Below are 12906 nucleotides of genomic sequence, written 5' to 3'. Positions count from 1 at the left end.
ACTACATGATTTATAGTGATCCGTGTGTCTGGATGGCTTGAGGGTTTCTTGGGAGCACAAGAAATTGTCTTTGGCTGTTAACACCAAATTCAGTATAAGTAGAACAAGGATATGTAATGTTTTCAGTGTATGTTACTAGTGTAACACTTCCATAACCAAAAATTAATTTGAAGTGCAATTTTGGTGAATCAGTATATAAGGGAGTATAGTAAGGAAGATGTAAGAGAATGCGAGTTGAACTTAATAAAGTTTTGTTGAAAGCAGAAGGAAATTTAAAGGACTGGACTTTTGACTTACCTTTCTGAATAACTAAAAATTACATCATTCCCCTTTTTAAAAACATGACATTATAGCTGAAAATATTTTCAATTTTTCCCAAGATCATAGAAGGAAAATATCCATGAGTTTTGCCTTTTAGGGAGAGAAATACTTTGATCTTAGGTGGAGCATGCTTTCTCAGGCTTTTGTACACTAAGAAATAGGTACATGTTTTATTTGTTGTGTTGGTTTTTGGATTGTTTTTTTTAAATAAACTCTGGACATGAGGTCTGTTGAAGAGACCTAATCTGTGCAAGACAACATGGTCATTCAAAAGCATTTTATCGTTGTAGATAACCTCCAGGGACTCCTTCCAATCTAAATTATTCTATACTATCTTCTTTAAGTCCTATAATTCTGTTCAATTAGTTTGTATTGTTAATATCATAGAGACATTTTATCCTTGACTAGCGTCTTTCAGAGCATCAGTATATCCTGTTTTCCCAGGACATCCAGAAATTTCAGTAATTGAACTGAAATACTAGAAATGCCAGTGCTTCAGTGTAGAAGGGGATTAGTATATTCAAATGTTTGGTGAGATCTGTACTATATTTGAGTATTTTTGACACACAGTTATCCTTTGTTATTTCTGTAATTTATGTCCTTTATCTAGAATAGTGGCAAAATATTCTTTGTTTATTGGTTTTCATCCCTGCCTACACTTCTGTATCAATGTGGAACTTACCCGGTTGTGTATTACGTTGTAATAAAAGCAGGTGTGAGGAAGGTGTACGTCTCTCTGTCCCAAAGCAGGTGACCTATTTGTCCTCAGACCATTTTGGAAGGTCTCACCAGCATGAAAAACCTTACAGAGAGGCATGGCTTGGTGGTAGCACTGTACCTGCCAATCTGTAAGAACGACCACGTTCCTTAACAGCTGACAGTAAATCTCACCTCCCCTTGAAGCAGCATTAACAGCCAAACCCCTGCTCAGTAGTGAATGCCCATGTATCTGGGGTCCATGGCTTCGGGGACATATATATATATATATATGTGTGTGTGTGTGTGTGTGTGTATGTATGTATGTATGTATATGTGTGTGTGTGTGTATATATATTTTTTATTTTTTTTCCCCTGCAAGTTCTTGGCATTATTTAGTGTTGACACAAGATTATTGCAGGTAGCAAGAGTGACATACAGCTCTGTAAGAATCCTGAGAGTCCTTTGGGTGTAGTGTGCTTTTCCATTACCCTATCCTTTGTTCAGTGTGGATGGAGGAACAGCAGTGTAGAGGACTAAGATGTTATGTCTGTTATCATTTGAGTTATTTATTTTTAGATTAAACCTAATGCCATTTGCTTGCAAGGCTTTGGAATGCCATTACTCTGTTAAACTGTGTCCCTCTGTAGTGGTCTGTTGAGCACAGGGTGATGTCTGTCCTTTCCCAGAAAGAAAAATAATCACACAGCTATTGATAAAATCCCTAGTGGATGACTGGATTAGAGTTTCTAGGAAATTAGAGTTTCCTAGGCCTGGGCTTGGCCAATTGATGAGAAAGAACAAATTTTAGTAATGAGGCTTCAATAAACATGTTTCTTTGTGTGCAAAGGTGGTAAAATTGACTTCTAAATAAAGGACGTGATCCTGGTTTAGACTAAGTAACAACTAACAGAGATTAGGAAGGATTTTTGATTTTTTTTCTTTAAAAAGACACAAGCCAAATTGCAAAGATGGCTTTGGCTAAGGCTGGGCAGATGTTTAGTGATTTGTAACATCATCAAAGAATTGGGAAATTTATTTAGTTCATTAATTTTTGCCCTAAAATCAGGGATGGGTACAATCTGTATGGCCAGTGGCCGGTCTTTAACCATAAACCTCTGAGTTACTGGCAGGCTGACCTTGTGTCTCAGGAAAAAAGGGACAGAAAGCAACCTCTGCAGTACTTCCCCCCAGGTCACGTTCTACCTGAGCAGAAAATACTGTGCCAGCTTCATCTCTGACAGGAATCACAGAATGCTTTGTGTTGGAAAGGACCTTAAAGAGATCTTGTTCCACCCCCCTGCCATGGATGGACATGGACACCTTCCACAGACCAGGTTGCTCAGAGCCCCATCCAGCCTGGCCTTGAATACTTCCAGGGGTGGGGCAGCCACAGCTCCTCTGGCCAGTCCATGCAAGGGCCTTGCCACCCACACAGGAAAGAATTTCTTCCTAATATCTAATCTAAACCTGCCCTCTTTCAGTCCAAAGCCATTACCTCTACTTCTCTCACAGCATGCTCTTGTAAAAAATCCCTCTCCAGCTCTGTTGGTTAACTGATCTGTTTGTTAATGTAGAATACAGTGACAACAGGCACAATTAAAGGCAAATACAAAACACTTTGCTGCTCTATTAGTATATTATTGAGTAATTTTTTGCTTCATTGCCTTTATTCTTTCAGTTCTGCGGGATGACTTCAGACAAAATCCATCAGATGTCATGGTAGCTGTGGGGGAACCTGCAGTGATGGAATGCCAGCCCCCGAGAGGTCACCCAGAACCCACTATATCATGGAAGAAAGATGGGACCCCTCTAGATGACAAAGATGAGAGAATTACAGTAAGTGTAAAAAGTTTTTCGAAACAACACAAGGGTCAACTAGTCCAAAATTTCTTGTCTCTTGAGCATGTGGGCACCTCTGGTTGTGCTGTCCTTTCTAGGATGTGTCCTTTCCTTGCCTCACAGGCAAGGGCTAGTTTGCATTTAGCTTGGAATGTAACCTCTAATCTCCTAGTGCTTCACTGCAGGGTATGCATTTGTTTGTTAAAGAGGCCTATGCAAAACCTATGATCTTCTCTTCCTCAGAAGAATTAGAAGCTTGTGGAAATGAAATTGATTATATTTGTCACTGTCCTATAATTTTCTTACCTTTTATCCACCTACAGATTTCTGCAACCTTTAATACCTGCCTTTGGTTGGAAAGAGAAACTACAAGTAGTCTCAGTGAGATCTTTTGTAATTCTGTTGAAAGTAACACACGCAGAAAAGTTGTGTGTTGTATTAGAAAGGATAAAAAGGGTTTGGGGGTATAGACACATTTCCTTACAGTGATAATGGCTTATCCCACCATCTTAAAGAAATCTGTTCTTTCATTAGAGGTGTTGTCATACTCATCTGTATCTGTAGCTTACTGAATACAGTGCACGACCATTCAAGAGCATGGATAAAGCAGCTTCTCAAATCATAAAACTGTCCTTTTGAAGGAAGCTGCTGAGCCTAAACATCTTGCAGAAATGGCAGTGAAAAATGGAGTTCAAAAATCATTTATTTGCTGCCAGCATGGTGGTAGGAGAAACATCTTTCAACATGAGAGAAACTGTATGAAAGTACTTACTCTCCTGTTGGTACTGGAAAGATTTCTGGTGTAAAGCAGGATTAGAGGCACATGCCATTTACATGCCTCAATCACATACTGAAATGAGGGAGATGTTTAATGGAAGTACTCTTAGACCCCAGTAACCTAAGTATAAAATTCACATTTTGGTTTGAGATTGAAATTGCCTGTTATTCCATTTATTTTTTACAAACAAGACAAAGCCCAGGCATTCTGCAGTTGTGGCATGTGCATACATTTAAATTTTTAAGTACCCTACCCAACCTACACTGATTGCTGGCTATTAACTCTATTCCTCCAATCATACTTGCTAAGAACTTGCAATTTCCTTTTCAAATCTCCTTCCAACCGTGACAAGTCAATTGACCTGAGATAAAGAGAAGATTCCAGTGCTACCTATGTTTTTCCTTTTCTCCAGGAAGCGCTTTCTAAACTTGTATTTTTTATTGCTACATTTTATTCTCTCGAAGGATTTTCAGGTGTTATCTATTAAGTACATTTCTTTTGTTATACATGAAAACTCTTCCAGCTGCCAGAACAAAGACATACCCAGAATACGAGTAGCTATCACTGACTGGCAGTGTCACCTGGAGTCATTTATTAAAGCTTTTCTTAGGATGAAATAAAGCTCCTCAGTTTGGTTTTATTTCCTGGCGGTTGTATCAAGTGCTCACCCACACAGTATTTTTTCACTGTGTCATCTGGCAGAGTTGTTGAGTGTTATCAATGTTGCCTCCCAAAAACGAACAAATGAAAGCAAGTTTTGATGTAGGTGTAAGATGCACCCTTGTTTCAGGTACCAAAATGAGGGTTTGTTTCCAGAGGTGTAAGTTAACAGAGCTGCCACAGCCCAGCTTAGCCCCGTCCATCCCTGTCAGATGTGCCTGGCATTGTCCCCAGCAGCACTGTGGATATTGTGGGTGCTTCCTCACACAGGCCAGAGAGCTTGAAGAAACATTGTAATGCAGACTTGCATCCTCTTACAGCTGCAGGAGGATCTTGCCAAGCGGATAAATGTGCATTCAGATGTACCTCTTTGCAGCTTTGCAGCCATCTGTATGGTCTTGCTAGTGGCTGGGAGGGGAGGGGGGATTGGGACCTGGAGTGGACAACTTGCTGAATGGCAGATGGGAATGAAATGCTATTTGTGAAACCTTAGAATAATTCCCTTTCTGTTCATTTATCTCCTTAAAGACATTGCTATTTCAGTTTAGCAACAGGAATGAAAAAAATCCAGAAGAGTACAAAAGCTGAAATAAGGATGAAATCGATGGGGTTTAAGTGACAAGTTTCTTTTTTTTCTTTTTAATTAGTATCTGTATTTAAAATTAGCACCTACCTTCATGTGATGGCAAAATTTTGATTGACTCAGTGGCAGTAAATTTTGATATTACAAGTGTGACTGTCCTCTTTTTAAGCCGTGAAATTAGCAGATCAGGAAACGTCAAACTATATGTCTTGGTGTTCAATGCATATGTAATACCAGTGGGTATTTAGTAAAAGAAAAAGCTTTGGTGGCTCCACTTCTAAAGCATTTCCAATTGTTTTCATTCTTGTAGGTTTGTTGATCTTTGGCTCATTACAATTTTAAGAGTTCTGTGAGTGTCAAAGGCTGGCTAAAGCATTTCGTTATAATGCTTTCCTTTCTGACAAGAGATTTAAAATAAACATTGAGACTGTACTTTTTCTGGATAAGCAATGATGCTTGACATCTGTTTTGATTCATATCTATACTTTCTTCAAGGAGATGGTATCTCCATGAAGCAACCTTATTTTTAATATATGTGGAAGCATTTTTTCTCCTCTGCAATGACAGTGTCATCTGTGAGTCAGAAAAACTGGACTTTTCAGAATGAGTACTAAGAGTGCCGGAGGGACAGAGCTGGAAGCTCCATTCCTGACTGAGAGTTTGAAGCAAAAGATGCAGATAAATAGCAGATAAATAAGATTCAAGTCAAGGTACTACTTCCTCAGGAATGCAATAAAAAGAAAATATTATTTTCTCCTGGGTGGAGTTTAGGAAATCAATGTGTTTATGTAGGTGAGATAATAAAAATCAGTCTTTTCATATTTTTGGTCCATTTTTAAGGCAAATAAATGTGCTTTGAAGAGAAAAAAAAAAAGTATATATCGTTCAGGTTATAAACTAGGGAATGGAACAAATAGGAAATGAAAGTAAGGGTGAGGGCAGAGCTATCTGTGAAGGGGTTTATAGAAGCAGACATTTTATTTGAGCACAGCTCTCCCAGTAGTGCCCGGTTTTAGAGACTTGGTGTAGGCTCTTCAGTGTACAAATGTCTGTTGGGTGCACCTGATGAAGAATCGTCACCAAAATATTTTTCCTCTCTACTCTTAAGTGTGTTGCCTATAAACAGTTTTCTCAGTGCATTGAGGCTTGACATGATTTTGCTCTTGTGTGTTCTGTACACCACGGTATGAAAGCAAATGCTTGATGTGAATAATCCCTCTCTGAATATTACAAATGAAGCTGGACCAGTCTTGCCTGAGAAGCAAACACTTACTTTTAATTTATTGAATTAGGAAACAGTTATCATGAGGACAGAGCAGAGCTAGTATGATTCCATGCTCATCTAGTTAATTTTTCTTCTGGGACTACTGTGGAATCAGGAATCCCCCCTGCAATACATATATATACATATATAGTTGAAAAGCTCAGCTCAGTCCCATGAGTAGTTCTAATTTCTCACTGCAAGCAGCTTAAAGCTCAAATGTATTTTTCCAGTTTCTTATATGTTCCATCTGCACTAGGAGAGGCTGTGTGACTCTCCTCTTGGAGCTGAGACTTGGTGGAGAAAGAAGGTGCAAGGTGTTGCTGTGAGAGAGAGAGAAGGGAGCGCACCAGGGTGGGGAAGTTCCTGGTTCTGTTTCCAGCCATTCCTGGTGTTTACACATTTGGCACTGGTGAAGTTCATGCTTGCCCATTGCTTGGAGCAGGGCTCCAGGCTTCCAGGTATCCTCCCTAGGAACAGCCCTGCTCCCTGCCCCATCAGTCTAGCCATCTTTTTTGCATGGCAGCACAGCGTCATTAGGACATAGCCACGTGTGTCACCTTGGTGCCAAAAGCTGTGAGTTTGCATTCCCTCGGGCTGAGGAGGAAGTGCAGTCAGTGTAATTTCTGCTGACTGCTGTAATCACTGGGTTTGGTCTTTCCAAATGTATTTTGTCTGGATGCCGTTGGCAGAGTGTCAGTGGCTGCAAGTGCCATTAGCAATGACTTGCTCAGGCTCTCACAGTAATCACAGTGAGTTCTGGTTGCTTGTAAGCCTGCTGATTCAGTGTGCCTCCATTCACTTCTCACCCATCTTCCTGCTGTACCCCAGAAACATCCCACTACTTTTCCAAATGGTGTTCCCACTGCCTTCCTAACGCACCCCACCGTGAAATTTCCACCTCATTCCCCAGCCACTTCCTCCATCTCACAACGTGTGCTCATATCTACCCAGCCAGTCTGGCTCTATCACCTGATTAGTGATATCTGCTTGTGAGGAGGTAACAATTTGGAAGTTCAGATAAGCAAACCCTCCTGCAGCATGCTATGAAGCCAAGGCATTCTCCAAGGCATTCTTCCCTGGGCGTTGCGGTTGCTGGGAATGGCTGGTGAGCTGTGGTTTCTGATGGCTGTGGCAGTGTCTGCCTGTGTCAGGTTTGCTCAGAGCCTCCCTCGAGGAGCTGCGTTCCTGCTCTGTCTTCTTTGTGAATCCGAAATGTGACTGTCTCTCTATGAGATGCTGACACCAGTAATCTAACCAAGGTGGTGGGGCCTTTGAGCATATCTTTAGGCAAAAATTGACAATAGTTACAAACTCTCAGGAACGCAGTGTTCAAAGAGAATTTTGTGGCTTTCCCATCTAGACAGGGCAACCTCCTTGTGCTTTTGGATCTATCAATTTGTCTTATGTTTTAGCAGCAATGCCTGCATAATTGACTAAGCCTCAGTAAAATCGGGATGTAGTCAAGAGTGCCTGTAATTATCAGTGCTTTCCCAGTGAGGGAAAGTGGACATACCTTGCATAAGGTCCAGACCAAGCTGATGTTTGAGCCTGGTTTGGAGGTCAGGATTTCACAGCTAAGTCTGTTTCCTGCCCCATGACCACTAGTAGCCTCTGCTTCAGAAAGCTTCCTAATTGTTCACATCAAGTTATGGTATAGGTGGTAGAAGGAAAAAGCTATGCATACTGAACATGAAATTTTAATAGGTAAAATCTTTTACATATACATGAAAAAGGATGCTGGTACCTTAGAAAGAAGTCCTTTGTAATTGAATACAAAAAGCAAAGCCTTTGCATTGAAACTTCCATACAGCACTGTGATTGCAATTTCCCCCTCTTTCGTATTAACTCTTATCTCTCATTTATCCTGAATCATCCTCATTTGATTTTTAAAAGAAAAAGCTTGAGAAGCCATTTATCTTTCCTTGTTCAAGTTTCTTAGGTTTAAAGATCAAAGTTACAAGATGAATAATGCATACAGGTTTTCATTCCTTTTTTGTGTGGCTGTCTTGTGACATCAACAGTTTTGAATGACTTACACTCTTATTTTAGATGAGCTGCAACTTAAATTTTCAATTCCCATCTCCTTTCCTGGCCGTTAAATAGTACATCACAAGTGTGGAGCATTTATTGCATCTTACGCAATGCTATTTTTACATGAGTGAATGATAAAAATGTTTTTCAAAATGTGAAAGCAAAACGTTCTGATCTTCTGTTGTGACAGGAAAACTTCCTTTAACAGTACCATCGATGGGAAGATATTTCATGTGCTTTCCCCAATTTTTTTCTTCATGAGTTGGCACAGAGAGCTACGTCCATTCTTCTTGGTGGAGACCAGTCAGAGCCTCATTGTGCTTTGGCAAGTTTCAAACTGCAGAGGTGGATCCCAGCACGACCTTGATCATAAAAAAAAAGAAGGGGGAGAAATTGCTATGACTATCAGTTAAAAAAGAAAAGAGAAATTGTTGTTAGTACTGGAGGTAACAGTGGAAAAAGCAGAAAATAATTCCCTCTTTAGGAAAGAGTCTTTCTTTTTAAAGTTAAATTTCAGGGAAAATTTGCAAGGGGGAAATGAATCAAGAGAAATGAAAAAAAAAAAAAAAAAAAAGATTGAATTTGTTGGGGCATTTTGTGTGGAGTAACAGTCTTAACCCATTACTATAGCAATGTTCCTGACGGAAACCATGCTGTTGCGGTGCCACCCCAAATGAATTCAAGATGTTTATCTAACTTCTTTCTTCTCCATTTCTCTTTGTTTTTTGGGGTTTTTTTTCTGTCCACCTCTCTTTTTCATTGATTTATTGATCGTTAATCTCTTAACACCTTTGTTTCCCCAAACTATGTATTTTAGATACACAGCAAAAGAATGCACGCTTCTGTAGAAGCTGTAATTCTAGTGGTAATATTGTCTCTGCTGTGGAGAGCTGTATGAGAGATCATGGCCTGGGTGCACAGTGCACAAAGCAATGGGGGTGAGGGGAAGGCAGGGAGCAAGGACTTACAGTTCAGGGTTTTATTTCATTTTAATTGTTTTTCTTTTTTGGGGGAGATTAAAGGGCAAGCAGCAATTTCCTATAGGCCCCAAGAGGGTTAGAAAGAGAAGTGTATTTTTTCTTCTGATTCCCTATATGTGCTGCCTCCCAGCAATTTCCTTTCTTCCAAGTCCTTTTTCTTGCTCCCTGGGAGCATTGGCTTCCTGCTCTACCTCTCCTTCTACTTCATTTGCTGATCCCTACAATGGTGGCTTCCTCAAGGATCAAGAGTAGTTTTTTGTTAATGATTTATATTTCTTCTGCTCTTAATATTATTTCCCCAGGTGACACAGCTGGAGCTGCAGTGAGTTAACTTGGCACCCCAGGAGGGAAAAAAAAATTGTGAAAAACAATTTGTTACCACACAGCTGTCCCAGAGGATAGTGAAAATTCCTCTAAGTCCTACTATTTCTTCTCCTTGTTTTTTTTCCAAAATCTTACACTGTTGTTCTGTGTTCACACTTAAAGCTCTGTTTCAGGGTCCCTTTTGCTCCTGCTGAAATCTTTTTGCTCTCCAGATTCCACAAATCTTTCAAAATGTGTCTTCTGGATCACCTCTCCCTTCTTTTCCGTGCCAAGTGCTTGTGCTGTCTCCTGTCTTATCATGAGGACACCTTTCCCATTTTTCTCCTCAATTCTGTCTGCATGCTTGCCTCTTCCCCTGCTGTGTCTAAGCCACTCAGGTTTCCACATCTGCACAACCACTCTCTGTTAAGACAAAGGGCTCTTGGGGTATCTTCTGCTATGCTGCTACGTCCCATGTAATTATTTTTTAAATTATCATAGGCATATCCCAGCTCTTTTCAGTGGTCCATTAGTCTTCGATTATCATTTGTTGCATCATTCTGTGTGTTGTTTGTCAGGGTTTTGGGTAAGCCATAAAAAATGTTACCTTCTGCAGAGCACCAAACTCACCTTTAAAGGTTGTAAAAAATCTGATGAGCAACCTGGGCTAACATGAAGTGGAGAAATATTACCCAGGCTTTTATTTTTGTATCCATTTCCCTCTTTTGCTTCTTCCATCCTACTTGGAGTCTGACCATCCTCACTTCATTTTTCAGACTCAGCCCTTTGAAACAAAACTTCTCATCTCTAACACATCCACAAGCAGTTTGCAGCCCTGACCGCAGCTGCCAAGAGCGAGAGCTCGAATTGTACACGTTGGTGTGGATTGGAAATCCTAACCTCTTACGAGATTCTCGCCTCGCAGCTTGCGTTTCGGGTTTGCCATTTGGAGGAGCGTGGCTGTGCAGATGTTGTCAGGCAGATGTGAGCTCTGGGCTGGCTGTGCCTCGCCCGGCAGCCATCTGGCAGCGGTTATCGTGGCGCCGAGCCCAGGATAACGAGCCCCGTTGTGAGACAGGCTCGAGCGCGCCGGCACCGCGCGGGGCTGACACGGCCACACAGCTCCCGTGGCACTGCGGGCATGAGGAGCTTGACGTCTCCATCCGTGTGCCAAAACAAAGAAAATGGCCTGAAAATGCCCTTGTGGCACGTGGATGATCCCTTCTTCTCTGCAGCTCTTGCAGAATCACAGAATCGCTAGGTTGGAAGAGACCTTTAAGATCTGCAAGTCCAACCCATGCCCTAACACCACCTCAACTAAACCATGGCACTGAGTGCCACATCCAGTCATTTTTTTAAAGCATCCAGGGATGGTGACTCCACCACCTCCCTGGGCTGACAATCCCAGTTCTTTATCACTCTTTCAGTAATTTTTTTTTTTCCAAATGTCCAGCCTAAATTTCCCTTGGCACAACTTACACTGTGTCCTCTCGTTATGTCAGCTGCCGCCTGGAGAGAGAGACCAACCCCCACCTGACCACAACCACCTTTCAGGAGGTTGTAGAGAGTGATAAGGTCGCCTCTGAGTCTCCTTTTCTCCAGGCTGAACAGCCCCAGCTCTCTCAGTCACTCCTCATAGGGCTTGTGTTCCAAGCCCCTCACCACCCTTGTTGCCTCTGCTGGATGCATCAACTGTCCCAAATACTGCTTTGAGGTGCTTTCTCCATTTGCTGTAAGAAGATGGTGAGGAAAAAGCCCACCAGTCTCAAGTGTTTGGATCGTGCTCAATGCCCAGCATTGTTCTAATTGGTTTAAATGGGTCGTTATTAACCCTGAATCTTCTGTGGTGGATAGGGTAAACCATGCATAGGTTGGCACTTGCTGATATATCTTCCCAGCAGACATCCCTGAAGGGTAATGTTGGTCTCTGGAATTAGGGGAAAGGGAAGGAGCGTCATGGTGCAGGGCAAAAGGTGGCCCAGTGTCAAACAGCTGTGGGCTGAGTAGAACACCAGGCTCTGTAGGCTTGTGCTGGCTCACAGTGACTAGATTTTGCATGTGGAACCAAACTGACCTCCCGTGTTCCCCAGGGCGTGCCTGGTAGTAGTGTCATCCACTGTGTGAGGTTATCAGATTTATAGACTGTATTCACACTAACCAAAACTACTGGAATTAAAACTCATCATAATTCAGTGTTAGATTAAAAGGTTCCCTATGGTCATTCGTCTGCTGGCATTTTAAACCAAGTTATTGCTGATCATATTTGACCCTACAGTTGTACGAGTTCCTTCTGTTATTTTTTCTCACAACTTTCAAAAATGTTCTTTTGCATCCGCGATGTCCTTTGCTCCTGCTATTTTTTGTCTTCTCACCACTTCAAAAGTTCAGCCTTAGACATGCATAACTACGGTTTCTCAGTATTGTTTCACCCAGCAGCAGTGAAAAGTCTTCTTTAATGTGAAATAAGGATGTGTTTTTCTACAGTCAGCTTTATTTTAGACTGATTTCTACTTTCCGTTGTGAAAGTAAAGCAAAGAATAATGGGCCTCTTTTACAGATACTCAGTGGACTTAGAGGAATTTGGAAATTTCTCATTGAGTCAAAATTCTCTACAGATTTCTTTTGTCCCTAGTCATGAACTGATGACCTAGATAGTAAAAGAAAATCAATGCCTGCAGCAAATAGAGTATGTGTTAGATATCTGAGTTTTGGGACGTTTACAGGCCTAGATATTAGACTATGAGGATTTTCTTGTTAAAATGGCTTATTGAGAGTTTTGAACCTCTGGGACCATGTGAAATTATAGAAATGGTGTCTGGGAAGCTTCTCCCTAAAAAATAATAAAAAGCCAGGTGGTTGTTATCTCAGGCAAGGTTACTTGAGCTATCCAGGGTGTGTAGGACTTTATGATTTGGTTGGTTAAGAGCAAAGGTGATTTATTATGCTGAGAAAGTAAATTCTTTGTTTTGTTTGGCTGACAGTCTCGTTGTTGGGGGTTTTTTGGATGAAGAAGAGAAATGAAAAAAGGATGTGGGAGGGAAATTATTTCTTCATTCATTTTATTCTGCTAATGAAAAAGAAACATTTTTGTTTGGTTAGTTTTTCTAAGGAGTCAGGAAAGGAGCCTTTGCTTATATTACCGACAATAAAGATGAAGACTGGGCTTAGTTCTTCCCTTCCCCTCCCTTCATCAGCTGCAGGGAAATCTTACATATAGAGTGTGGCCATCCTTCTCTGAGTTAAAAGTCCACTTCTGGAAATACTGTTTTCCCTGGCCCCTTAGTGACTGCTGTGCCTTCCCTCATTCATCCTCAGGAGCAAAAACAATGAGTGGCAAAGTAATATTGAAAAAAATTAGGCTTTTATGAGTCTGGCTCACATTAGGACTCACAGTGGGAAGTGAGAAACCTGTGTACAGGCAGAAAAGGTGTTTGGAGTAGATTCCATT

The 12906-nt window shown here is 41.2% G+C and overlaps 1 protein-coding gene across 7 annotated transcripts in view; it reads left to right on the top strand.

Annotated features, from left to right (window-relative positions):
* ROBO1 (roundabout guidance receptor 1) overlaps positions 1-12906 on the top strand; it is a 698550-nt gene that overhangs the window by 582186 nt on the left and 103458 nt on the right. For all 7 annotated transcript variants that reach the window (XM_040054708.2, XM_058419158.1, XM_058419153.1 and 4 more), the window contains one exon: positions 2699-2856. In XM_040054708.2, coding sequence (XP_039910642.1) covers positions 2699-2856 — 158 coding nt within the window. The remainder of the gene's footprint in view (positions 1-2698; positions 2857-12906) is intronic.

Source organism: Hirundo rustica, chromosome 2 (genome assembly GCF_015227805.2).
Source record: "Hirundo rustica isolate bHirRus1 chromosome 2, bHirRus1.pri.v3, whole genome shotgun sequence".
Lineage (NCBI taxonomy): Eukaryota > Metazoa > Chordata > Aves > Passeriformes > Hirundinidae > Hirundo > Hirundo rustica.
The sequence above is the reverse complement of the archived record's forward strand: the minus strand, read 5'-3'. Positions and strand labels throughout refer to the sequence as shown.